General features: G+C 44.5%; 1 protein-coding gene across 1 annotated transcript; it reads right to left on the reverse strand.

The window, feature by feature from the left end:
- Window positions 1-82: 82 nt before the first annotated feature.
- lrrc15 (leucine rich repeat containing 15) lies at window positions 83-8,929 on the reverse strand. The gene is made up of 2 exons (XM_078564607.1): window positions 8,672-8,929; window positions 83-1,574 (listed from the first exon to the last, which is right to left on the reverse strand). The coding sequence occupies exon 2, from the start codon at window positions 1,568-1,570 to the stop codon at window positions 83-85; it is 1,488 nt and encodes a 495-aa protein (XP_078420733.1). The 5' UTR covers window positions 1,571-1,574; window positions 8,672-8,929.
- Between the last annotated feature and the right edge of the window lie 18,194 nt (window positions 8,930-27,123).

The following is a 27,123-nucleotide window of genomic DNA, read 5'->3' on the forward strand; positions in this document are numbered from 1 at the left end:
TCGAAGGAGCGTTGGTGAGTTCCTGCAGTGCATCTTGTAGATGGTACACACTGCTGCTACTGTACGTCGGTGGTGGAGGGAGTCAATGTTTGTGGATGGGGTGCCAAGCGGGTGAAATTTGTGGTATAGTTTTCCCAGTTGGAACCGTGCTAATAGCAGTAGATGTCAACGTGGTCAGGGTAGAAGTTGAAACATCTGCAGTGGTGCTTTTCTCTGTTGTGGTTAAGCAGATAAATTGTTCCTCTCTTAAAGACCCAATACTCCGTCCAGTTAGATCACCAGGACCGTGACACTGTATCTGAGAATAAGATTTCACTTTCTTTTCGTTAGACTTCATCCAATTTCTGAGATACAATAATTGACAGTCACACACCAAAGAATTATTCTGCAGATTGAGTCCATTGCCAATTAGAGTTCTCAAACTATCAAATGTTCCATTGGGTACATTTAATAATTGGTTTTTAGCAAGGTCAAGCCTTCTCAATTTGGGTAAATTTTTAAAGATGTCCTTTTCTAAGGCACTAAGATTATTTTCTTGCAGATGAAGATCATTCAAATTCTTAATGCCATTGAATGCCTTCTTTGGAAGTAGAGTAATCTGGTTCTTGCTCAATATCAGTTTTTTTAGATTAGGCAGCTTACTGAACACATCATCAGGAAGAGTGGCAAGTCTGTTTTTAGTCAATGAAAGTTCAGTGAGACGTTGCATTAATCCAAATAAATCAGGAGGAAGGCTTGAGAGCATGTTAGATGCCAGCGTCAATTTAGCTATATTCGTCAAGTTATGTAAAAGTCCTAATGGAAGCTCTGTGATGGAGTTGTTCTCCAAGTACAATTTCTCTAATTTAAGGAGTTTGGAAAAAATTCTAGATGGGAGATGTGATATTTTGTTATTTTTCAAAGAAAGCTCTTTTAATTCAGGGAGATTATCGAAAATACCTTCCGGGAGATCTGTAATCTGATTGTCGTTAAGTCTGAGGATGCTGAGCTTGGAAAGTTTTTTAAATATTTCCTGAGAAAAGTTGCCTATCGGATTTCGTCCCAATTCCAGTTTTGTAAGTTGTGTAAGTTTGTCAAATATCTGATCAGGAAGGGCATTTATTTTATTACCAAACAACCGCAGTTCACTTAAATTGAGAAGTTTATCAAATAATCCATTGTTCAAGTCCTTGATCTTGTTATCGGACAGGTAAAGATTTGTCAGTTGCATAAGGTTGTCAAAAATTCCAAGGTTCAATCTTTCCAATGAACCACTTGTAATCTCAAGGTGCGTGAGATGAGTCAGAGCATCCAGAGCCCCAGTTTCTATTGTTCTTAATGGATTATAGTTAAATACAAGTTCTGTCAGTGAAGCCGGATAACTCTGAAAGGCTCCAGATCTTATTGTAGAAACAGAAGTTTTGAGAAACAGCAGCCGAGTTGTATTAGATTGTACAATCGGTGGAATTTCTGTCATGCTTTGTTTGCTGCATACCAACCCTTTCAAATTAAACTCACATTCAGAAGTAGAAATGGCAAAACCATACAACTGTGTAAAAAATAGCAAATCCAAGCAATGTGTGCAAATCATTGTCCTGTAAAACAAAATAATGAAAAGTACATTTAGAAAGTAAATAATTTCGATTTAGAGAGCAGACTGCTACTCGTATAGAAAGTTATTTCAGTCACAAATCAGATCTGTAACAATTATAAGGAGTCAATAATACCATACATGATCATTCTCAAAGACTGCAAAATTCGGCTCTATAGCGCCATAGTTTTGGCACTATGGTACCAAAATGACATCCACATTGGGCGCGCACACAAGATCAGTCAACATGTAATGCAGATTTGTCATTAGCACTGTCATTTTTGCATTTAGCACTCCAGTGCACACCCACCCTTAGACACGGACAGATCACCATGCGTTCAGCCACAGAACGACACCCCCTCCATCAGCGCCATTTAAATGGAGGCTGCTGACAATTGAAAGTATTCAGTTCTATTCACAATCCCCAAGATACTGAAGCAGCCTAACTGTCCTCACTGCCTTTTCAGTGTCTGTCTGGAAGGCCTCCTGCTCCCATGTGGATAGATGATCTCTCCCCCTCTGACGACCTCCAACACCAAGGCCTCCAGTGCTGCATTAGGGAAACTTAAAGCCCACTACCTGCAATGTTGTGCTATTTCCAATCCTTTTCCTCCTCAAACTCTTCCATCTCCCCTAGCCACTTCCAGCAACTGCTGCATCCAGAATGCACCTTCCCCTTAAGAGGTCCAGACTGGCCTTAGGTGGTGCTAGCTTCACACAAAATTGCATCCTGTTGCTGAGGTCATAGGACCATCAGAAATAGGAACAGGAGTGGGCCAATCAGCTCCTCAAACCTGCTCCATTGTTCAATAAGATCATGGCCTTCATTCCATTCTCCTGCCTGTCTCCTGTAATCCTTGATTCCCTTGTAGATCAAAAATCCCTAAGTCAGCCCTGGTTACATTCAATGACCCAGCCTCCACTGCCCCCACAAGGCATCCTCTCAGGTGTGAAGACTTATGGAATTTGTTCCATATAATGTTTTTAAAGCATAAAAAACAATTGTCAGAACATCAAAGCTGCCAAGATTTGCATGTAGGATGTATAGTGAGATAAAATAAGTAGTTGAAGAGCATTAAACTGTACACTGAGGATAGTAAGGTGTTCCAGTTTTGGAGTCTCAGGTTCAACATTACTAACTGATTTGCCTAATATCCAAAAATTATTTTGTGCCTTTAACAAAAGAATTTTTTCTATATTTATTATTCACTCTCAAAATCTAGGTGACACTGGAAAGGACAGCATTTATAGCCTAAACGTCATTCCCCTAAAATGAGGTGCTGGGCCTTCTTCTGTGGGCAACAGGTAGGTGACTGGTTAATTTGTATTACCATTGTGTTTTATTTTCTCTAACTTAGACCAGTGGGTTAAACTATAAAATTTAATTAGTGATTTAATAGGTTTTTAAGTCTGATGAGTTTTAAATTTGGTAAGTTTTAAGTCAGTTTAATTCTAAGTAAGTCATTATTATTATTATTTCTGATCAGTTTCATTTTCCTGCTCAGTAAATAAAGACAAGGCAGAACCGTCAGTCCTTTTGGATGCACATCCTGCTATTTGGTAATTGAATCTCGTGTCCTGAACGACTACATGTACAGCAAATGTTGTCAACTGGAGGAGTTCGAGCTCTGGGTTTCATAGCGAGTGACAAGGTTGCATGTCCCTGGCTCAGTCAGAACAAACACTGGGGTGATTAATAGTGTCAGAGACACGTAGAAGTTGCTAATAAAAGTGCAAAAGTGAATTTGATAACAGAACTGAGAGGAAAGATTGAACAGGCTGGGCCTCCTTTCTTTAGAAAAAGAAGGTTGAGGGATGGCATGATAGAGGCCTCCAACATTATGAAAGACTTTGATAGGATTTTGTATTCTTTATTCTTCCATGGGGCGTGGGTGTTGCTGGCAAGGCTGGCATTTGTTGCCCATCCCTAATTGCCCTTGAAATGAGTGACTTGCTAGGCCATTTCAGAGAGAAGTTAAGAGTCAACCACATTGCTGCTGGTCTGGAGTCAAATGTAGCTCAGACAAGGTAAGGGTGGCAGATTTCCTTCCCTAATGGACAGCAAGAGCCATTTGGGCCCCCATTACGGAGGCTAGCTTCATATTCCAGATTAATTAATCCACCAGCTGCTGTGGTGGTACTTATCCCATGTCCACAGAGCATTAGCCTGGGCCTCTGGATTGCTAGTGCAGCGACATTACCCCTACGGAACCATCTCCCCATAGGATAAACATAGAGAAGCTGTTTCCACTTGCTGGCCACTCCAAAACTAGCAACCATTGATGCAAGATTGTCACTAATAAATCCAATAGGGAATTTAAGGAAATCTTCTTTAACCAATGATTCAAATGTATTTTGCAAAATAAACTACACAGGTAATAGTAATTCTGTTTTCTAATTAATGAGAATAGGGTTGCCAGCTGTGATTAAGGGCGGAATTTTCTGTGCCCACTTGCAGCGGGCGTGATAGGTGGCATTCGCAGACACTATGGCACGATTGGTTTGACGACAGCAGGAAGGCAGGTTGTGATCTTCCAGTCAGCCCGCCGATGGCGGGCCGCGTTTCCTGCCGACAGTCGTCAGGGAGCTCATTGGAATACAGCTGCATATATTTAAAAGGCCATCCTGCCAGGCTCTTGGACCCCTGCCAGATCGTCCGGCCACGTCGGCGGGAAAGCACGTCGACGTGTTTCACAACAGCTCACAGGCGACGTGCACTTGGCAGCCCTCACTATGGAGGAACTGAGGCAAGTGAGCAGCAGCGTTCTCCACAGCTCAACAGGGCCGCCTGTTGCTTTGCAGCCTTCAGGTGTGTTGGGGGGCTGGGATGAATTGCTGCCCGGCCTCAGAGGTGACTGTTTGCGAGGGTATGGCATCCGTGGCCAACTGCTGCCCTGCCACTGAGGCAACTGTTGTCATGGGAGGTGGTGGGGGTGGTGTCCAGAGGCAACTGCCCGGCCTCGGAGGCGACTGTTGTCATGGGAGGTGGTGGGCGTGGTGTCCAGAGGCAACTGCCCAGCCTCGGAGGTGACTGTTGTCATGGGAGGTGGTGGGAGTGGTGTCCGGAGGCAACTGCCCAGACTCGGAGGCGACTTGTTGTTGGTGGGGGATGGTTTGTGTCCAGGGGTAACTGCTGCCCAGCCTCGGAGGTGACTGTTCCTGTTGTCTGGGGGGGTGGGGGGGGCAACTGCTGCCGTGGCATTGGACCCCACACACAAGAGGGGCAGAGTAGGCGAGGGAAGTGGCCACGCATTTGGGACACCTGTACAAAATGACCATTCCTCTGCAACTTAGGCAGTTCGGGCGCAGCCACAGTGATATGATTGGGGTCAGGCTCCTAGCCTGCCCACTAGGGGAGCTGTCTCCCCTATGTCACAGGCTGACAGGGCAGCCATGCAGTGCACTCATCTGTGACCATCCAAGGGGTGATCTGCACTCTCCAGGAAGCATTAAGGGGCTGTCACACAGAGCCAAGAAAGGTGCTAAGTACACCCATGCTAACCACATCTCCCTCTTTCATGCCACAGGAGAACCACATCAGGATCATGGAGACTGATGACCTAGATATATGCCTGATGGCTTACAGAGAGTGAAGGAGACGGAGGACAGAGTGACTGAGGTGCCTGGCCGTGCAAAGGCAGGAGCAGCAACCTCAGGAAGAAGGGGCTGCTGGGGATCCTACACATGCTGCCCAGAAGCGACAGCAAGCCGTGGCTGGTCAGCGCCCAGTGACAGCCAGGGACTCAAGATGCTGCCTGACATTCCTGCAAATGACTGAGAACCAGTGTTGCCAATGACTGCTCATGTCTAAGGACCTGGTCGCTCACATCTGCCACTTGGCACCAAGGGGACATGGAGGTCATCCAGTGCCAGTGGCCGTGAAAGTGTCCACAGTGCTCAATTTCTATGCCTTTCAGGGCTCCACAGGTGACCTCTGTGGGATATCACAGTCACAGATCCCTGGAGTCTTCCAGGGTCCACAGAGGCTGCAGGGATGGCTCCTCAGGGACAAGGGCTACCTGCAGAGGCCCTGATTAATGGAACGCATGCAGCGGCCTCAGACTGCAGCAGAGCGAAGGTATAACAAGGCTCAATGCAGCTCGCAACTTGGTGAAGCAAACCATTGGGATGCTGAAGATCAGTTTCCGGTGCCTGGACCAATCTGGTGGACCACTGCAATACAGACCACAGAGGGTGTCATGCATCATCATCGTCCACTGCGCTCTTTACAACCTGGCACTCCAACAGGGAGATGAGCTGGCTGAGGAGGAGCTGGAGGTCTCCTCCGATGTGGAGGACACCAACGAGGATGAAGGTGAGGAAGTTCTCGGAAGCAATGGTGATTGGGATGAGGCCTTGCACTGGATAGACAAGCCAGGCGCACTCAGAATGTCCTCATAGCTGCTAGATTTGTGGAGGGCGATGTTGACATGCACTGAGGTGACCCCATAGTTCTTCATAATTGCATTTGGGAACGTTCGAATCCAGTCTGGCTTATGGCAGCGCAACTAACCTCTGTGAGAATGCTCCTGTCTTGGAGATGCAGTGGAGGCCTTAATAGTCGCTTGATTGCAGGAGGATGATGATGACATGCAGTAGAACACTCCATAAGACTTCACACATAGCCTCTGAGAATGTCTCACTCCTGTCTGGCCGAGGGCAGCTCGCTTGCGCTCGGTGATCAGGGTCATATAGTAGAGACACAGTCATGAAACTTTAGAAGCATCTGATGCTTTGTCTGCCTTCAGAACCTGAGCCCTTCAGGAGCTGGAGCACAGCATCAGTGGTCACAGATGCTGAAGAGATGGGGGCCAGCCCCTCCTTAATGGTGCTGAGAGCACATTGAGAGAATGAGAGAACTTTGTGGCATCTGCCTACGACATTCTGGTAGCAATGACCAGCATCGCTGAGGTAATGTTTCCAGGGAGGCCAGACCATCACTTTTGTCTGAAAGCTGCACTGAACACAGGGAAGAGGCCCTGGATTGAGACACCTTCCTTTATCTTGTGCAGAAAGATTTCACATCTGAGTGACAGGAACCCTGCTTATCAGAACAAGGAGCCATAGGCAGGGAGACATTGTTGAGAGTTCATTGACAATAGTAAACAGTATGTACAAGTGATTAACACCCATGCACAGGCTGTGCAACTAATTCTCCTTAACATTCCTACATGCTACATCTTGGTTCCCCATGCATACACAACGGAGATAGAGGCAGCCTGCTGACTGCATCACCCTGTCTGTGATGACTTTGGCAGATGTCCTCTGGAGGGCTGAGACTTGAAGGGCCCCGGCCTGCTTTCGGGATCCTGCTGTGTGGCAGTGGCACCCTCTTCAGCCTGTGGAGTTGGAGCTGCTGAGGTCACAGGAAGAGGGGATTCGGATGGGCTGCACATTCCTGGAGTCACCTGGATGGATGAGCCTGGACCGTGGACCTGCTGATCCTCCTCCCTATGGATGCCTATGGGCCACTGGCTGACTCCGTGAGGGGAAGGGGTAGCTGGAGTGAGACCAAGTTGCCCCGCACCTCTCCCACGTACACACTGTTGAAGGCCAACTATGGCATCAGCGATGGAGTTGAGCCCACGCAGCAGTGCAGGAGCGATGTCCTGGACCAAGGTCCCCATGGCGGCCACCATCCTACCAGTGTTGACCTTGGGCATTGGCATGCCGGTGCTATCACCTCAGCCTGAAGGCGGACGGACTCCTCCATTATGCCTTGCAATCTGAGGAATGCAGTGGACATCCCTTCCTCATGTTCCCGAGCTTGCCTTTGCGGCTGCAGCAACCATGACGTGATCAAGTCCAGAGGTCCATCAGCTGACTCGAACTCAGCAAATTTCTGGCCTCCTGCAGTCCTACAAATGCCGAGGACTTGGGAAGTCCCTTTTGCCGTCACCTGCTGTGGATCAGACACTGTGATGTGCTCACCAGATTGTAATCCCAAGGCTACTCTAAAGCTCGGTCCCGCCGAGGTGTGTGTGTCTGCCTTGGTGGAGGGTGTGGGTGAGCGCTGTGATGGAACTTCGAGGAGGATGTCTTCAGATTCCCCTTCGGTGGTTTCTTCGGGGCTTGATTAGAGGCTGTGGGTCATGGACCAGGTGATAAATGTGCCTGACCTGTGCGGGTGGTGAGTGGTCCCACGGACAGGATGAGAACAATAATGGTGTGCGTGAGAGAGTGAATGGTGATGTCCCTTGAACTGGCAGTGAGTGAGGGCCCTGTGGATGTGTGATGGGTTTGTGAGTGTGTGAGTTGAGAGTGATGAAAAGAGTGATTTACACTGGCGGAACAGAGGAGATCATTCATCCTCTTACGGCACTGGGCGGCTGTCCTCTTCAGAAGGGCATTGGCGCTGACCACCGCTGCCACCCACTCCCAAGCCGGATTGGTCATGTTGCTGCCCATCCTGCGGCCAGAGAGGGGTTACAGGACATCCCAGCGGGGCTTGAAATAATTCAATTCCACTGCAGTATCTCCAGATGGACAGAAAGCCCCAGCTGCAGTTTTAAACAACCTCGGAACTGAAAGTGACAGCACCGGATTTGGCCTGCAGCCTGCAGCCGGCAGAGTCTCCAAGCCATGATCTGTGAATTTCTTTTAATTTTTATGGATTGTAATTTGGCCAAATCTATGCCCCCCTCCTCTGTAACCTGTATTTGTGTGTGTGAACCTCGAGTGTGTGTGGAAGTCGGAGACTGTCTTTGTTATTTTCATCCCAGTCAGTTTTAACTTAATAAAACTAATGTTTTCTTTGTTAAACTCAAGAAAACCTTTCCAACTAGTTATTTTATGGTCATAACACGTAAACAGTTAGGTGCACACTAAATTGGCAAAGATATCCATGTCTTTTTTTAAAAACCTGTTGTGCTCAAACAAGGAGAGAGAAAAGGGGGGGAGCCCTTCAATCCCTCCTCACCAGGTCGTAACATGCTAAATACATCTATCTTTGAAAAATAAAGCCTTGCGGTAATCAATGTACAAATATGTCTGAATAGCTAAATCTTTGCAAGCCACTGCCCTAGATCAATATTCAAAAGACTTAAAACATTTTCAGAAAACAACCGTTAATACATTTTAATATTGTACAGTGGAACTTGCCTTGTTAGTGAGGAATGTCCTGAAGAAAGCGATTCAAACAGCCTTGTCACAAATTACTGTCCGCACTATGGAGAAAAACATAGAACATGTGACCCTCTGGTTCTGAAACTTCTTGATAAGTTTGTTTGCTTCATTTAGGGTACATGCTGCCTCATGGCTTAGTTTGATAAACACATTGGTAATTAAAGGAACCACACCTTTGTCTAAAGATGTTGATCAATAGTTGTACCACAAGTTTGGTGTTAAATGGTGTCCTCTTCTCTCTCTCCTCCCCTGAGCTATTGGGCTGAATTATGACCTAATAGTGCGTGGGTCATAAGATCATAAAATCATTAGATCATAAAAAATAGGAGCAGGAGTAAGCCATTCAGCTCCTCATTCAATAAGGTCATGGCTGATCTGATTGTGGCGTTAACTCCACATTCCTGCCAGCCCCCGTAACCCTTTATCCACTCACTTGTGGATCAAAATCCTGCCTGACCCAACCTTGAAAATATTTAATGATCTGACCTCCACTGCTTTCTGGGACAGATAATTCCAAAGACCAATCACCCTCTGAGAGAAGAAATTCCTTCTCATCTCTGTCTCCAATAGGAGACCCCTTATTTTGAAACTTTGTCCCCAATTCTAGGTTCCCCCACAAGAGGAAGCATCCTCTCAGGTGTGCAGCCTTATCTAAAAGTTCCTCTATACTGTTTCTAAATAATAAAACCTTGGTAGAAGACCAACACTACCAAGCTTGGCATGTAGGAGGTATCCTGAGGTTAAAAAATAAGTGGCTTGACAACATTAAACTGTACACTGAGGATACTAAGGAGTTCCAATTTTGGGGTCTCGTGTTGAAAGTTACTAACTTGTCGTTCGGTAGTCAGAACTTGAGTGTTGCTGAAAAAAGGGATGTTTTTCATCAAAGCTTTTCATCTTGCACACATCAGGATAACTTGCAAAAGAAAACCAATATCAGGGAAGCAACAGTGTACAGTACATAAATATACTGTACAAGAAGAGAGTGCTGAATTGGTTGGCAAATTGACTCTGATTGGTAGAGGCATTGCCATGGAGGATGCAATGGTTGACTGTGACTGGCAGTTAACTGCCAAGCAATGTTTGAAAGTTAAACCAGGCAGCATGACTCTGATTGTCAAGACATTGCTCTGGGCTTTGCTTGGTAGCTAACTGAGAAAAGCATAGAGCATCCTCTAGTTCTGAAAACTCTTGATAAAGTTGCTTATGTCATCCAAAGTACATGCTGCCACATGCCTTTGTTTGGCAAACACATATGCAGCTAAAGATATCACACTTAAGTCTAAACATGTTCATCTTTTGCTGTTATAAGTTGTCCACTTATCTTTCCCTCCTGTCCTGAGATTAACTGTTTTTGCTGTTTGGTTCTGTATGTTTTGTCATATTTCCTGTGCATTGTCCATAATCATTTTTACATGTGATTCTTTAAATATTGATGCAGAAACAGGCTGCAGTGGGTCAGCATGGAGCCCACCTCCAACAGGTCATGAAACCTAGAAGATGAGAGCAAATGCCATGGTTGTGTTAAAAAGCCACCGACAAATTGGCTGATGAAATTTCCAGTTTCCTGACGCACTGCTGACCTCCTGCATCTATGAGCTGGTAGGAGCATTAAAACGCAGCCCATTGATTGTTTCTGCTATATGGTACTACGCCTTTTGGTAACTTTCCTCTACAGTGCCAAAGGTCATTTCTCGCTTGTGAGTTTCAGAAGTTTGATGTCGAATTAAAGCCAGGATTTCTTTAGATCTTCCATCAAAGGTTATTCCAGAGCATCAGGAGGACTCCACCCCTACCCCCCCTAACCTTCCTTCCGCTCCACCCCAGGAATTGTACCCTGAAGTGGTGGTATCTGCATTGCATGTAAAGATCACCACATCCCTCTCCTTCCGTCACCATCACCTCCCACTCCCGCCCTGTCACAGTTGTTGGCCTCTTCCGTGTTTGGTTCTTATGATAAAACAATAACAATAATAACCATTTTATTCTGGTGATATCCCATAAATGACCAGATCTATTGAATGGAATTTAACAAATTTCCATTTGAACTCCTGACCTCTGAGTTGTCAGCCCAGTACCAGACCCTCAGCTCTACTGTTCCCCGTATGACAAAACATTTGTCTATTACTGAACAAGGTTGATGTAAACAGGTGCAGACTTGCAGTTAATAGCTGTAACAATATGTTTTCCTTTTGAGGAACTAATATATTTCACAAATAGAAACAGAAAATGCTGGAAATTCTCACCAGATCTGTCAGCACCTGTGGAGACAGAGACAAAAGTTATTGTCAGAAATTTTCGCTCGGCGGGCGGGCGCGCACCCAACATGCTCGAGCGTGAAATGACGCTTGTCGAGGTTGGCCGAGCGTGCCTACGTCAACGCTCAGTCACGCGATAATTCAATCGGCGGGCACAGGCCGGAGCTCACAGCGCACCCGCCGACAATTAAAAGGCCTGTAAAGGCCACTAAGTTGTCAATTAAATTAAAATTTTTGCAGCCCATCCAACGTAATGGTTGGAGGGCAGACGAAAAGGCCAAGCGGCCTTTGCATTTTTTTGGAAGCCTCATCTAAGGGTGGGATGAGGTTTCCTAATGCAAATAAAAATTCTTCATTAATAACATGTCCCTGCTCATGAGAGAGTCACATGAGGGGACACGTTTTATTGCATTTATATATTTTTTATGTCTCTTCATCTCCCTGAGGCAGCTCCGTGTCTCAGGGAGATTATGCAGTGCTCACTCGCCCGCATGCGTGACGTTCACGCTTGGCCGGATCGCACTTCTTCCCCGGCTCCTGCAAAGGCAGCGCTCAGCACTGCCGCTTGCGTTTCACACTGGGCGGACCTTCATTGGCCCGCCAGCATGAAATTGCAGTGCGGTGTCGATCGCGGGTGGTTGTCAGCTCCATGACCATCCCCGCCAGCCCTGCAGAGCACGCCCGCCACGGGCAAAATTCTGCCCAATGTTTCAGGTTATGGATATTTCTTCAGAACTGGAGGAAGATAGAAATGTAATAGGCTTTAAACAAGTGGAAGAGGGGAGGAGGAAGATGAACAAGTAGGAAGTTCTGTGATCGGGCAGAGGGCAGGAGAGATTAACTGACGAAAGGTTTGATGGTACAGAAGGCGAAGGAAATGGTGATGGTTGTCGTAAAGAAACAAAAGATTTATCCAGAATTAGTGTGAATGGCGGAAGAATGAACAGCTGTGTCCAAAAGGAAATATGGGAACAACAAGATCAAGATCGGCACATGCAAAAAAAAACAGAGTTTATAGTGTGAAATTGTTGAACTCGGTGGTGATCCCAGAAGCCTTTCACGTGCTAAACTCAAAGTTGAGGTGCTTTTCCTCAAGCTTGCGTTAACCTTCATTGGAACACTGCAGCAGACTGAGGACAGAGATGTCACCCTAAGAGCAAGGTGAAGAATGAAAATGGTAAGACACGGAAGTTTGGGGTTGTGCTTACATACACCCAACCTGTGTTTCACCCCCTCTCATCTTTCGGTTAGACGCTTTAAAGCCTCCTGGACTCAACAAAGAGTTCAACACTTTCAGGCTAGTAAACTTGATCTGGCCCCCATTTTGTTCCTGCTTTCTTTATTTACATTTTCAAATCTTATCTTGTTTTCCATATGTTTGCTCTTGGACATGGTTGTTCATTAATCCATCATTCTTACCCATTCTGGACAAATCTTTTGTTTCTTTACTACAACCATTACCAATCCGTTGCCTTCTATACCATAAGGCAGAATTTTATGGTCGGCGTGTGCACGTGTGTCCCGACATCATCGTGAACTCACGCGATATTTTGTTCGGCGGGTGCACTCGACCGATAATTGAAAGGTCTATTAAGGCCATTGACTAGGTAATTAAGTTGCATTTTACACTGCCTGTCTAACCTTATGGTTGGCGGGTAGGCGAAAAGTCCAAGCGGACTTTACCTTTTTTAGGAAACCTCATCCACGAGTGGGTTAGGTTTCCTAAAGCTAATACTAATTAAATAAAGCCGTTATTTTCAAAATAAAAACATGTACCATCTCTTGTCACAAGTGGCAAATGAGGGGACATGTTTCATTAAATTTTTCATGTCTTTATTTATGTTTTTAAAAAGTGCTTCAACTCCCTGAGGTAGCACCGTGCCTCAGGGAGATTGAAGCACCCTTTCGCGCATGCGCTGGACCCGGCTCTCCCTCCTCCCCCCACCCGCACAGGTAGTGATCAGCACCACCGCTCACCCCTGTGAATTGGCCCGCCCACCTGAAATCCGTGACTGCCCCCGCCCACTCCTGCCGAGCCCACCCAACGAATGGAAAATCCTGGACATGAAATTTTTGGCAGTTATTCTCTCCTGCCGTCCACCACAGAAATTTCCCTTTGTTCACCCCCCCCATACCTTCCTTTCACTTGTTCGAAGCTTATTACATTTCTATCTTCCTTAACTTCTGCAGAAAGGTCCTTGACTTGAAACTTTAGCTCTGTTTCTGTCAGCAAGGATGCTGCCAGACCTGTGAGAATGTCCAGCATTTTCTGGTTTTTGTTTCAGGTTTCCAGCATCCACAGCATTTTGCTTTTATATCATTTCACAAGAAGTTATCCAAAAATGAAAACTGCTAATTGTGATTGAAGAACAGATGCTACTGAGCAGTGCAAGAAGAAATTTTAAGTAACATTTTGAATTAACGCATAAAATGGATCAAAGAAAATTCTTCATAAATCTATCATTTCTAAACTGTCAAATGGAATTGCTCATAACAGCAATGAAGTTAGTGAAAATAAGTGGAGTTTACACGGTTAACTCGCACAGCAAGCAATGGAGACACAAATCATGCTGTACAAACTGTCACTTTACTGTCATCAGCCCTGTACAGGCTTCCTGTTGCTGCTTAACATTGCATTTTTGGAATTACACCAGTGCTATGAAAGATTTGTACATTATTTGCAGACTCAAGCCATTAATTCATTTACAGACAAGTTATTGCAACCTGTCTCAATTTCACTTGAATTGTAACTTCTATTTTTGACCATAATAGAGGGAACTCCTCCTGAATATCAAATTCTAATATACCTCTGTGTTAAATATGTCATTTATCATAGGTACCATGTAAACAGGACCCCCTTTAGCTTAATGCTTGACTAGCATTAAATTTTAATGGTGTACAGAAATACTGTAAGAGGGACCAGCACAATTGTATCAAGTGGCAAATGAACCACGCTGTCGACCTCCTTAACAAACATATCCAATGTAATGAGAATTGTATGGGGTGTCATTTAAGAGCGGAGAGAACTTTTTCTTCAGGTAGCTCTTCAGTCACTACAAAAGCTGCCTCTCTTAGGGCTGAGAACAGCATCGTCTTTCAAGTGTTTTGTTGAAGTCCTACTCTAATAATCTCTTCCCACAAAATAGAAGTCTTGGTAACAAAACTGGAAGCATCCACCATGAACTGCATTGGTCTAAAAGCAGTACAGATAAAACATATTTTGACAATGGTGCTGAAAACCAAAATTTGTCAGCACTAGTCAACCTGTGCTAACTATGGTTCTCAATTTATTTTAGGAGCATTTAGCAATTTGACTGATCTTAGCAGGTTGAATTCAGAAGACAACAGACTGGAAGAACTGCCTGTTGGTGTGTTTGATGAACAAATAATCTCAAAGTGTTTGTACTGCAAAATAAAATGAAGGAGCTAAGCTGACATGCAAATATTGGGATGTGCGATAGTGACATTCCCAAGCTTCAAATCTGGTTGGAGAGCCACCCAAATAAAATGCTGGAGTCAAATCAAGTTGCGTCACATAATCCCTTTGCTCTTAAAGCAAGTCATTCTAACACTGAGATAAAAACAAAAAGCTAAAAGCTACTGCGGATGCTGGAAATCCAAAACAAAAACAGAATTACCTGGAAAAACTCAGCAGGTCTGGCAGCATCGGCGGAGAAGAAATTAGTTAACGTTTCGAGCCTTCATGGCCCTTCGGCAGAACTGAAGCATAGTTAGGAGAAAGGAGAAATATAAACTGGTTTAAGGTGGGGGGGGGGCGGGGGGGGAAGAGAGAAGTTGAGGGTGTGGTGATTGTGGAGATAAGCAAGCCGTGATAGGAGCAGATAATCAAAAGATGTCACAGACAAAAGGATCAAAGAGGTGTTGAAGGTGGTGATATTTGTCTAAGAAAAGTGCTAATTAAGAATGGAAGACAGGATACTCAAAGTACAGCTCTAGTCGGGGTGGGGTGGACAGACTAACAAGGTTTTAGTTTTAGATTTAAAAATAATGGAAATAGGTGGGGAAAGAAGAATCTATATAAATTATTGAAAAAAAAGGGGGGTGGGGGGGGAGAAACGGGGTGGGGTTGGGGGGAGGGGGAGTTTAAGATCTAAAGTTGTTGAATTCAATATTCAGCCCGAAAGGCTGTAAAGTGCCTAGTCGGAAGATGATGTGCTGTTCCTCCAGTTTGCGTTGGGCTTCACTGGAACAATACAGCAAGCCAAGGACAGACATGTGGGCAAGAGAACAGGGTGGAGTGTTAAAATGGCAAGCGACAGGGAGGTTTGGGTCTTTCTTGCGGACAGACCGCAGGTGTTCCGCAAAACGGTCGCCCAGTTTGCGTTTGGTCTCTCCAATGTAGAGGAGACCGCATTGGGAGCAACGAATGCAGTAGACTAAGTTAGGGGAAATGCAAGTGAAATGCTGCTTCACTTGAAAGGAGTGTTTGGGCCCTTGGACGGTGAGGAGAGCGGAAGTGAAGGGGCAGGTGTTGCATCTTCTGCGTGGGCATGGGGAGGTGCCATAAGTGGGGGTTGAGGAGTAGGGGGTGATGGAGGAGTGGACCAGGGTGTCCCGGAGGGAACGATCCCTACGGAATGCCGTCAGGGGGGGTGAAGGGAAGATGTGTTTGGTGGTGGCATCATGCTGGAGTTGGCGGAAATGGCGGAGGATGATCCTTTGAATGCGGAAGCTGGTGGGGTGATAAGTGAGGACAAGGGGGACCCTATCATGTTTCTGGGAAGGAGGAGAAGGCGTGAGGGAGGATGCGTGGGATATGGGCCGGACACGGTTGGGGGCCCTGTCAACGACCGTGGATGGAAAACCTCGGTTAAGGAAGAAGGAGGACATGTCAGAGGAGCTGTTTTTGAAGGTAGCGTCATCAGAACAGATGCGACGGAGGCGAAGGAACTGAGAGAATGGGATGGAGTCTTTACAGGAAGCGGGGTGTGAGGAGCTGTAGTCGAGGTAGCTGTGGGAGTCGGTAGGCTTGTAATGGATATTGGTGGACAGTCTATCATCAGAAATTGAGACAGAGAGGTCAAGGAAGGGAAGAGAAGTGTCAGAGATGGACCATGTGAAAATGATGGAGGGGTGGAGATTGGAAGCAAAATTAATAAATTTTTCCAGGTCCCGACGAGAGCATGAAGCAGCACCGAAGTAATCATCGATGTACCGGAGAAAGAGTTGTGGGAGGGGGCCGGAGTAGGACTGGAACAAGGAATGTTCCACATACCCCATAAAGAGACAGGCATAGCTGGGGCCCATGCGGGTACCCATAGCCACACCTTTTATTTGGAGGAAGTGAGAGGAATTAAAGGAGAAATTGTTCCGTGTGAGAACAAGTTCAGCCAGACGGAGGAGAGTAGTGGTGGATGGGGATTGTTCGGGCCTCTGTTCAAGGAAGAAGCTAAGGGCCCTCAGACCATCCTGGTGGGGGATGGAGGTGTAGAGGGATTGGACATCCATGGTGAAGAGGAAGCGGTTGGGGCCAGGGAACTGGAAATTGTTGATGTGACGTAAGGTGTCAGAGGAATCCTAACACTGGCTGGTGAGCTCCTTAATTGTGATATCCAACTTAATCTAGCAGTAAGTAACACTACTTTTAGCAGTGGAAAGTATGAATTCAGCAAAGGGCTTCCTAATCTGCAGTTGGAGAAGAAATATCAAAGAGGGAAGGAAACAGATGAAAACAAAATTTTATAAAAGGAAGCATAAATGATGAATTAAGGGGGAGAAGACAAAGCAGAAACATTGCACGAAAAGAAATAGAGGTAAAAATGGAAAAACTGTGACAAAAAAAAAAAGAAACATCAAGCTACATTCAAGAAATTAGTTTTATATCTACTTGATTGAACCAGTTTCCTGACCAGTGGAAGGAATAGACATTTAAACACTAACATTCCCATGGTCAGTTTCACCAGTGCTCCATTGGACGATTAACTTGACTTCTCTGAATTATCTGCTCTGTTCTATGGCTCCTGCCAGTGCTTGCGAAGTCAGCACAGTCAAAGGTCCAAAGTCAATTAAAACTCATTACTCTCATAGTCGGTAAGAAGGAAATGTAAACATTCGACAATGATCTGGCAAAAGTGAACATGTTAGTCCAGAAACTGGACATCAAAGAACATACCCAAAATGGACAAAACTTTCCAGTCTGAATATTACGTGATTTTCATCCTCCAGCAAATCCTGCTTAAAATCTGCATAGACGCTCTCATTTTACTGGATTTAGGTATTTTTGGGATGTCAACTTCTCATGTTCCTAAGCATCACAATTTTCCACTGTAGTTCATACTGTAAATTACATCAAACACAACATTGTTTGTATCAAATTCTCAACTCAAATTCCAATTAGGTTCCTATTATTCCATGTCTAAAAATATGAACAAAATGAAATAGGCAAGTTGTAACCCAGTAGCATGAACTTCCATCAATACTAGCGAAAAACTTTTTAATACAGTAAATTAGATTTAGAATGAACTGTGCACCATTATTTCATTGTACTAAGTGCACAAATATTTCTAACAATGCATATCCAAATTATGTATTTCCCATCATTTGATTGGTCCCTGGCACCCAGGCTTGCCATGACAGCAGAGATGCTAAGCTCAGGAATGTGAAACTCATGGGGCTGGTTTACAAATACAACATGAAACTCAGGCACAGCAATATAGTTCATTTTTTGGTGGTGTACCTTATGATAAGTCAATGTTAACTAGGTTTGCATGTATATGTAGATATGGGACATTTTAGAAATTATTAATTGGGTAGTGGTTCCTAGATATTAGTGGGGAGCAATTTACAGTTTCAACTGGGATGCACTTCTCCCAGACTTGATCTAACGCTTGGATTATTGCCAAGTCCATCTATTAATTCTATTTTATGGTGATTGCTTTATAATTAAATGTCTTTCTAGGCCACTTTGAAGGTTGTTTAGATTTGATAAGCAGAGCCGGTATTTCGCTCCTGAGGTGGATAACTCAAGTCAGGAAGTTTCCCGACTTGTTGGACTGCCTCAGTTTAAAGGCCCCCGGACTCTCACAATTTTCACTCGTAGGGGGCAGGTGCACGAAGGAGTCGGGCCTGTTGACCCAGAAAGCAGATCTTGTTTTAATGGCAAAACCATAACTAACTGATTATTTTGCTTTTGATGATAGTGCATAAATTATCAGATCTTTTGAATTTAATTTTGCCCGGTGACAGACAAGTGCTGAGGCAGACTAGTTAGAAAGCACACATTGATTCCTTGGGACTTTGTCCCAGTTGTAATAAAGATAGTTAGGCCCTCTAGCCCTCACCGCTCAGGCACCCTCACTCTCCTCACTTCCCACCCACTCCCCATGCCCCTCATACTCTCCATGCCAACTCAATGCCTACTCATTTCCCTTCCATGCCCATTCTTCAAGTATGCACTTTGTTCATAACCAATGAGCTATAGAATAACAATGGGAAATGTCGAAAAGTTGAGAGAGTTAAAAAAAAAACATTCAGAAATGGTTTTTGAAAAAAAATCTGCTCTTCCTACAACCCTATAAAGGTTTCAAACAGACAGACTATTAAAGTGCCAATAACTGAGGCTTCAACCACTTCACACCTCATAATCTTGTCCAAATAAATATTGCAATATTTACAAATTAGATCACAGAATGAATAAAAACAAAAAACTACTGCGGATGCTGGAAATCCAAAACAAAAACAAAATTACCTGGAAAAACTTAGCAGGTCTGGCAGCATCGGCGGAGAAGAAAAGAGTTGACGTTTCGAGTCCTCATGACCCTTCAACAGAACTTGAGTTCTGTTGAAGGGTCATGAGGACTCGAAACGTCAACTCTTTTCATCTCCGCCGATGCTGCCAGACCTGCTGAGTTTTTCCAGGTAATTCTGTTTTTGTCACAGAATGAATAGCTCATTATAACCACTTAAAGACGTCAATCAGGCAAAGTCATCAATTCACTTCATTTATGGAAACAGAATTCCTGCTGAGCTAATGCTTTTATTAGTCTGAGCTCTCAACCAATCGTTCATAATGAGGATGGATGGAAACCCAGATGCTATTGTTATTATATAGTTCATTGGTTATGTACATATTGCATACCAAGTGAATGGGCATGATTTGGTGTTGAGTGAGCATGGAAAGAATGAGGGGCCATGGGATTGGCTGAGAGCATAAGTTGGCAATGAGTTGGCACGGAGAGTTTGAAGGGCCATAAGGAATGGCCAATGGGCATACGTTGGCATGGGGGTATGAGGGGCCAAGGGGGGTGGCTAGGTTTATGAGTTAGCATTGAGTTTGCATGCAGAGTACGAGGGGCCATGAGGAATAGCCAGTGGGTGTGAGGTGGCACTGAGTTGCCACGGAAGTCCAAGGGACCAAGGGAAGTGGCAGTGGTTGTATGGGTAAGGCATTTTGAACTTATCTTTCAAAACATTCCAGGTTCAGGCTGTGGTTTACGACTCCTCTGAGGCGCCATGAACCACGAGTCGTGGAGAAGCCGGACTGAGTCATGAAATTATGGGGGAGCTAGTGGATCCCCACTCCGCAATGGAACAGGCCAGGTCAGGAGTGCAGAATGCAGGCTCATTAGCTGCACCCGTATCCCGCACTGGCAAAAATTGCCGGAGCAGGGATTAGGGGCGGGAATCCCAGAATCGGGTATGCCCACCATTTTTCAATGGCTCCAGCATCATCCCGATTCCACAAAAATCCAGCCTGTAGTGTGGGAATACTAAGGGTTTCAGGCTCCCTTCCTGTGGGTTTTTATGACAAAACCATAGCTAACTGATCATTTTGCTTTTGGTGATAGCGCATAAATTATCAGATCTCTTGAAATTAATTTCATAACTTGTCATTTGAACTCATGAGCACTGGGTTACAAGCCCAATGCCGTAATCAAAGCCCGGCTGTATATTTCTCTGATACTGAACTAGAAGATTTGAAGAGGTGCAGTGTTGCATTCATTATTCATAATAACATAACAATGTTGCTCTTTTGTGCAACAATTAAATTTCAACAAACGAAATAAAGCTGCTCCACTGTAAACTATGATTAGAGAAAAGATGCACATGAAAACTGTAACAAAGGAATAAAAGTGAAATTTGCACTTTATATTCAAATGAAATAGATCACAGGAATCTCTTTACGAACTTATTACTTTTAAATTGTCAGACAGAATTCCCAATAGCAAAGTAAGTTAGTGAAAATTGCTTGGTTATACACAGTTTGGGTGGAGTAACCAAGAGCTCACATACCCATTATGTTGTCCAAAACTTTACTGTAATCAGCTCTGTACAGGCTTCCCTGTTGCTGCTTATCATTGAGTTTCTAGAAATACGTTAGTGTTCTGAAAGAAATAATCTTTGTGGTTAAATTCATATATATTTTTTTCCTAATCATCCTTCGTAATTTCAGTGGAAATTCTATGGAAACGTGGGCAACAGGACCTTAAGAATGTTACCCCAGTTCGGTCTAAGCACCTTGATTTTTGGTTTAAGTACTGCAGAAGAGAAAAGTGAAACAACCAATAACGAACCTGGCCTTTTACAACTACTTAAAATTTGACCATTATATCACCATGAGAAGTGTCAACTTAAATTGAAGACCATAGAATGAAACTAATGAAACAATTTGTCACACAAATCATTTTGGTTGTCCAAACCACAGAAAGGTCGAAAGGGATAGTGGTGGATTGGCTACTTCAAAACAAAGAAACGTAGAAAATAGAAGCAAGGGGGAGGTCATTCTGCCCTTCGAGCCTGTTCCACCATTCAACATGATCATAGCTGATCCTCTATCTCAACTCCGTACTCCTGCACACACCCCGTACTCCTTGATGCCTTTAGAACCCCCAAATCTATTGATTTCCTTCTTAAATATATTCAGTGACTTGACCTCCACAGCCTCCTGTGGTAGAGAATTCCACAGATTCACCACCCTCTGAGTGAAGATGTTTCTCCTCATCTCAGTCCTAAATGGCCTACCCCATATCCTGAGACTGTGACCCCTTGTTCTAGACTCCCCCAGCCGGAGGAAATATCATCCTTACATCCAGTCTGTCCACGCCTGTCAGAATTTTATACGTTTCAATCAAATCTCCCCTCATTCTTCTAATCACCAGTGAATATAAGGCCAGTCAGCCCAATCTCTCCTCATACGACAATCTTGCCACCCACCAATCGGTCTGGTGAACGTTCGCTGCACTCCCTCGATGGCAACTATATCCTTTCTAGGTAAGGAGACCAAAACTGCACACAATATTCCAGGTGTGGTCTCACCGAGGCCTTGCGCAGTCGTAGGAAGACATCCTTGCCGCTGTACTCAAGTCCTCTTGCAATGAAGGCCAACATAACATTTGCCTTCTTAACTGCTTGCTGCACCTGCATGCCTGCTTTCAATGATTGGTGTACAAGGACACCCAGGTCCCTTTGTTCATCAACATTTCCCAATCTATCACATTTTAAATAATACTCTGCCATTCTGTTTTTCCGACCGAACTGGATAACTTCATACTTACCCACGTTATACCGCATCTACCGTGTATTTGCGCACTCACTCAACCTCTCTAAATCGCCTCTTAGCACCCTCCTCACTGCTCACATTGCCACCAAGTTTCATATTGTCAGCAAACTTGGAAATATTACATTTGGCTCCCTCATCCAAATCATTGATATATATTGTGAATAGCTGGAGCCCAAGCACTGGTCCCCGCAGTACCCCACTAGTCACCACCTGCCACTCCAAAAAAGACCCATTTATTCCTACTCTCTGTTTCCTATCTGCTAACCAATTCTCAATCCATGCCAATATATTACCCCCAGTCCCATATGCTTTAATTTTACACATTAACCTCTTCTGTGGGACTTTATCAAAAGTTTTCTGAAAATCCAAAAACACCACATCCCCTGGCTCTCCCTTATCTATTCTGCTAGTTACATCGTCAAAGAACTCCAATAGATTTGTCAAACATTATTTCCCTTTCATAAATACATGTTGATTTGGTCTAATCCCATTGATATTTTCTAAATGTCCTGTTATCACATCCTTTACAATAGACTCTAGCATTTTCCCTGGTACTGAGGTTAGGCTAACCGGTCTGTAATTCCCTGTTTTCTCTCTCCCTCCTTTTTTAAATAGTGGGGTTACATTTGCCACCCTGCAATCTGCCAGGACTGGTCCAGAATCTGCAGGATTTTGGAAAATGACAGCCAACGCGTCCACTATTTCTATGGCCACCTCCATTCTTTCTCATTTTCACAGAAAGAAGAGATGTCAACAATAAAACACCATGGCCAGAATTTTCCAGCCCCGCTGCAGCAGATTCCCCCACGGCAGCTGCGGCAATCCAGTCAAACGTTTATTGACTTCGGCAGGTATGGAAGATCCTGCCAGTGGGAGGGGCTGGAAATTCTGGCCCATGAAACCATTCAGAGGGGCACTTGGGAACTCTCCCAATTTCCCATATTAACAATCCCGATTGCTATTTCTTTTTCATTCACAGGATGTGGGCATTGCTGACAAGGTCAGCATTATTTCCCATCCCTAATTATCCTTGAGAAGGTGCTGGTCAGTTGCCTAATTGAACTGCTGCAGTCCATGTAGGGGGAAGCTACTCCCATTGTGTTTTAGGTAGGTACCTTCCAGTTACAGGACTTTAACCCAGTGCCAATGCAGGAACAGCAATATATTTCCAAAATCAGGATGCTGCATATCTGTAGTGATTGAAGGTATAGCTTTTCTACTGCCTGCTCGAGGCACATGATTGTTCTTGACGAATGAGCCCTAAGCGCGGATAATCCGGGGGGCAGAGATTTCTAGTCGTGGACCTGGTTCAAGCGTGTAGCTTCTAAAAGAGCTCTGTAATAAAGTTATCTGTTTCAAGTAGAAACCTCCCCGGTACATCAAGTTCATTACATTAGGCGAAGAGGGTAAAATAGCTCCGACGCTGCACCTCGCCTTGTGAATGTGAGTACACCAGTGCTTAAGAAAAAAAAGTATACTCACCAGTCATGCCACCCTTCGACAGAATCGACCCTTATGAAGTGACCATGGAAGACTGGAGCCAGTATGTCGAGCACCTTGGCTTTTATTTCAAGGCGAATGAAATAAATGCGGAAGAGAAGCAGAAAGCAATTCTTTTGAGTGTCTGTGGTAGCAGGACATAAAACCTCATCCGCAGTCAGATGGCCCCATATGTGGCCAATTCTAAATCTTTTAACAAATTGGTAGACCTCGTGAAGATGCATTTTCAGCCAAAGCCATTGGTAATAATGCAGAAGTTTAAGTTTAACTCCAGGGTAATGGCCCCGGGAGAGTCCATCACAAATTATATGGCAAAGTTAAAGCAGTTAACTGAGCACTGCGACTTCGGAGACACTCAATGACATGTTGTGGGACTGGTTAGTTTGTGGCGTTCACGGCTACACCATTCAGTGCCATTTACTCGCAGAAGTTAACGTCGATTTGAAGCGCACCATGGAAACAGCGCTAGCCATGGAAAGTGCTGCGAAGACTCACAGGCTTTACAGAATGTGCAACATGGCGCCGTTCTCAGTCGGGGTGGGAACCTACTGCTAGGCATGGCGCAACAACCAGAAACACAGCAGTGAAGCGAGTGACAGTCTCTGCTGCTTGAAAAATGAAAAGGCCTAGTGGAAGCACTTCAGCAGCGACTCCGAGGTTACTCTGTTACAGATGTGGGGGTAACCACATACCGGACCCCTGCAGATTCAAGGAGGCAGAATGCCATTACTGCCACATAATAGAGCAATGCAGGGCGAAATCAAGACAGCCCAGCAGACAGCAGACCAAAATGATTGAAGTGATTAATACAACAGAACTTGAAGCTGCTGATACCAATATCTATTCCCTGTATAATGTCAAAGCAGTAAAACTGAATCAATAACCGTCACCATTCAAGTGAATGGGAAGCCTCTAGTCATGGAGGTGGATACGGGAGTCTCAACCACAGTAGTGGGCGAGCACAAGTTTTAATACCTAAATGAAGGTACCTAGCCACTGAATCTGAAGCAAACCACGGCACAATTGAAGACATACACTGGACAGTCCATACAGGTAAAGGGCATCACCACAGTACCTGTGTCCAAAAGGCAACAGGCAGCCCAGATTCCAGTGATCATAATGACAGGTGAAGGACCTAGTCTTCTGGGCTGTGACCAGTTACAAAAAATTAAGCTTAACTGGTCTGAAATATTTCAAGTGAGAACAGGAGGAGTTCTTGAACTGTTAAGGAAATATGACAGTGTATTTTGTGAAGAATTGGGGAAGATAAAAGGCGTAAAAGCAAAACTATATGTAGCTTCGGAGGCGACACCCCGGATCTTTAATTCCAGACCTGTGCATTATGCCCTAAAGGAGAAGGTGGATGCAGAAATGTGCAGCTAAGTGAAGTGAGGCATCATCCAGCCAGTCCAATTTTTGGAATGGGCAGCATCCATAGTCCCTGTGATGAAACCAGATCAAACTATTTGCATTTGTGGGGAGTTTTACTGCTTTGACATTGTACAGGGAATAGGTATTGGTTGCAGCTAAACTAGATAAATATCCTTGTACGCAAAAGTAGCTGGAGGCAAATCCTATAGCAAATTGGACATGAGGCATGCATACCAACAGCTAGAGCTGGATAGCACTTCTCGAGGGTATGTAACCATCAACGCCCACAAGGGCCTGTACCAACACCCACAAGGGCCTGCACCAATATACGCGCCAGCCTTTGGTGTATCATCTGCATGTGCAATCTTCCAAAGGACATGGAAAGTCTGTTGCCAGGACTTCCCAGAGTAGTAATAGTTTTACCAGCTATTTTTGTTTTTGTGTTAGTAATATACACTGATGTACTGATCACAGGGTCAACGGAAGCTGAACATTTGGCCAACCTGGAGGAGGATTTAAAAAGATTTCTGGAGGCCAATGTATGATTAAAGAAAGAGAAATGTACATTCCAAGTGCCAGAAGTCACTTACCTGGGTCACCGGGCGGATGCCATGGGGTTGCATTCAGTAGAGGAGAAAGTCAGGGCTATCAAAGAGGCACACCCTCCTACTAGTGTCACTGAACTCAAGTCTCTTTTGGCATGATTAATTATTATAGCCGCTTCTTGACAAACTTGTAAACAGTGTCAGCGCCATCGCACTTGTTATTGAAAATGTTGGTCATGGAATTCACAACAAGAAGAAGCCATTGTGAAAGTTAAGAGGGTTATGGGGAGCTGGCACGAAAGAGGAATTGAGGCCTGGGGCAGATCAGCCATGATATTATTGAATGGCGGGGCAGGCTTGAGGGGCCGAATGGTCTACTCCTGCTTCTATTTCTTATGTTCTTATGTTCTCATTACATTCATCATGTCTACTGGGACATTATTACCCATCAATAGAATTACTATTAACCTGCCATGTGTCTTCTTATGTTGTGGGAGCTGTGCTGTTACACAGAATGGAAGAAGGCTCCAAAAGGCCAATCAGTTATGGCTCGAAAACCCTCTCTGCAGCCAAGAAGGATTATTTATAACTTGAAAAGGAAGGTTCATCAATGATATTTGGAGTGAAGAAATTCCACCAGTATCCGCATGGAGGACATTTCACCATTGTGTCAGACCATAAACCATTAATGGGTTTATTCAGTGAGGATAAGGCCATTCTGCCAATAGCTCAGCAAGAATTCAATGTCGGGCTTTGATATTATCTGCATATGAGTATAGTTTTATGTACCGTCCTGGCTTCCATATTGCAAACGTGAATGCACTCATTCATCTCCCGTTACCAGATAGCATTGTACATGCTCCAATGCCACAAGAAGTTGTGCTTGTGCTGAATTTCATAGACTCTTCACCTGTGTGTGTGAAGCAAATAAGGAATTGGATGAACAGATATCCAATTTTGTCAAACTTCCGAGGCATTGTATTGCAAGGGTGGTCAAATTCACCAGTGTCTGAAGGGATAAGACTATTCCATGCCCATGAGATAGAGTTAAGTTGTCAAGATGGAATCTCGTTGTGGGGATCCCTTTGCAAGGAAAAGAATCACTCTTGACAGAGCTTCACACTGTGCATCCAGGCATTTCGATGATGAAGATGTTTGCACAAAGCTATGTCTGGTGGCCAGGCATTGACAGTGACATTGAAAGCATGGTCAAGCACTGTCTTCAGTGTCAGCAACAACGGAAGTTGCCTGTTTCAGCTCCACTGCACCCATGGGTGTGGCCTGGTTGACCCTGGGTTAAGCTACATAATGATTATGTAGGACCATTCTTAGGTGCCATGTTTTCACTGATCGTAGATGCGCATTCTAAGTGGATGGATATGTATGAAGTTAGATCACCAACATCAAGTGCAACTATTGAAAAGCGGCGTCAATGTTTTAGTATACATGGCCTACCATTGTTTCGAATAATGATACAGTCTTCACTGGTACAGAATTTCAGAGGTTCATGAGTTTAAATGGGATCAAACATATTAAAACAGCACCATATCGTCAAGCATCAAAAGGGTTAGCTGAAAGAGTTGTGCAAACTTTCGAATCAGGAATGAAGAATCTATCCGAAGGTATTTTAGAAACTCAACTTTCATGCTTTTTTCTCAATTATTGTACGACTCCTCGTGCAACTGCAAGTTCGATGCGGTCTGAATTATTGATGAAACGCCGACTACATACAAGGTTAAGTCTGGTGTTTCCAAACTTAAAGGGGAAGGTAGAGAAGGATCAGAGTAACCAAAAATTGAATCACAATATTCATAGCAAAGCTTGAAGATTTACTGTAGGAGATACAGTTTTCATGCTGAATTATGGAAATGGACCTAGTTGGGTTCCTGGTGCAATTGCCTCAGAAATTGGACCCTTGTCCTTCCAAGTGGAAGTGGAAGACCAAATTGTTCAAAAACACGTGGATCATCTAAGGAGTAGAGAGACATTCCAACGACCAGTTATTCCGCCTGTAATTTAGGTCAAACCATTAGTCTCAGAGGTGACAGGTCGACCTAGAATAAACGTACCTGATGTCTCTGTAGAGTTGCCTAACCCTGAATTGCCACTTTCTAATAATGTACCTGATGCTGCAGTTCCTGATCATGTCGATCCAGTGGGAGAGCTTAAATTGGTAGAGCTATGCCACTCTAACCGAATCAGAAAACCACCTCAGAGACTTAATCTCTAATCACC

This window comes from Cetorhinus maximus, chromosome 19 (genome assembly GCF_964194155.1).
Source record: "Cetorhinus maximus chromosome 19, sCetMax3.hap1.1, whole genome shotgun sequence".
NCBI classification, from domain to species: domain Eukaryota; kingdom Metazoa; phylum Chordata; class Chondrichthyes; order Lamniformes; family Cetorhinidae; genus Cetorhinus; species Cetorhinus maximus.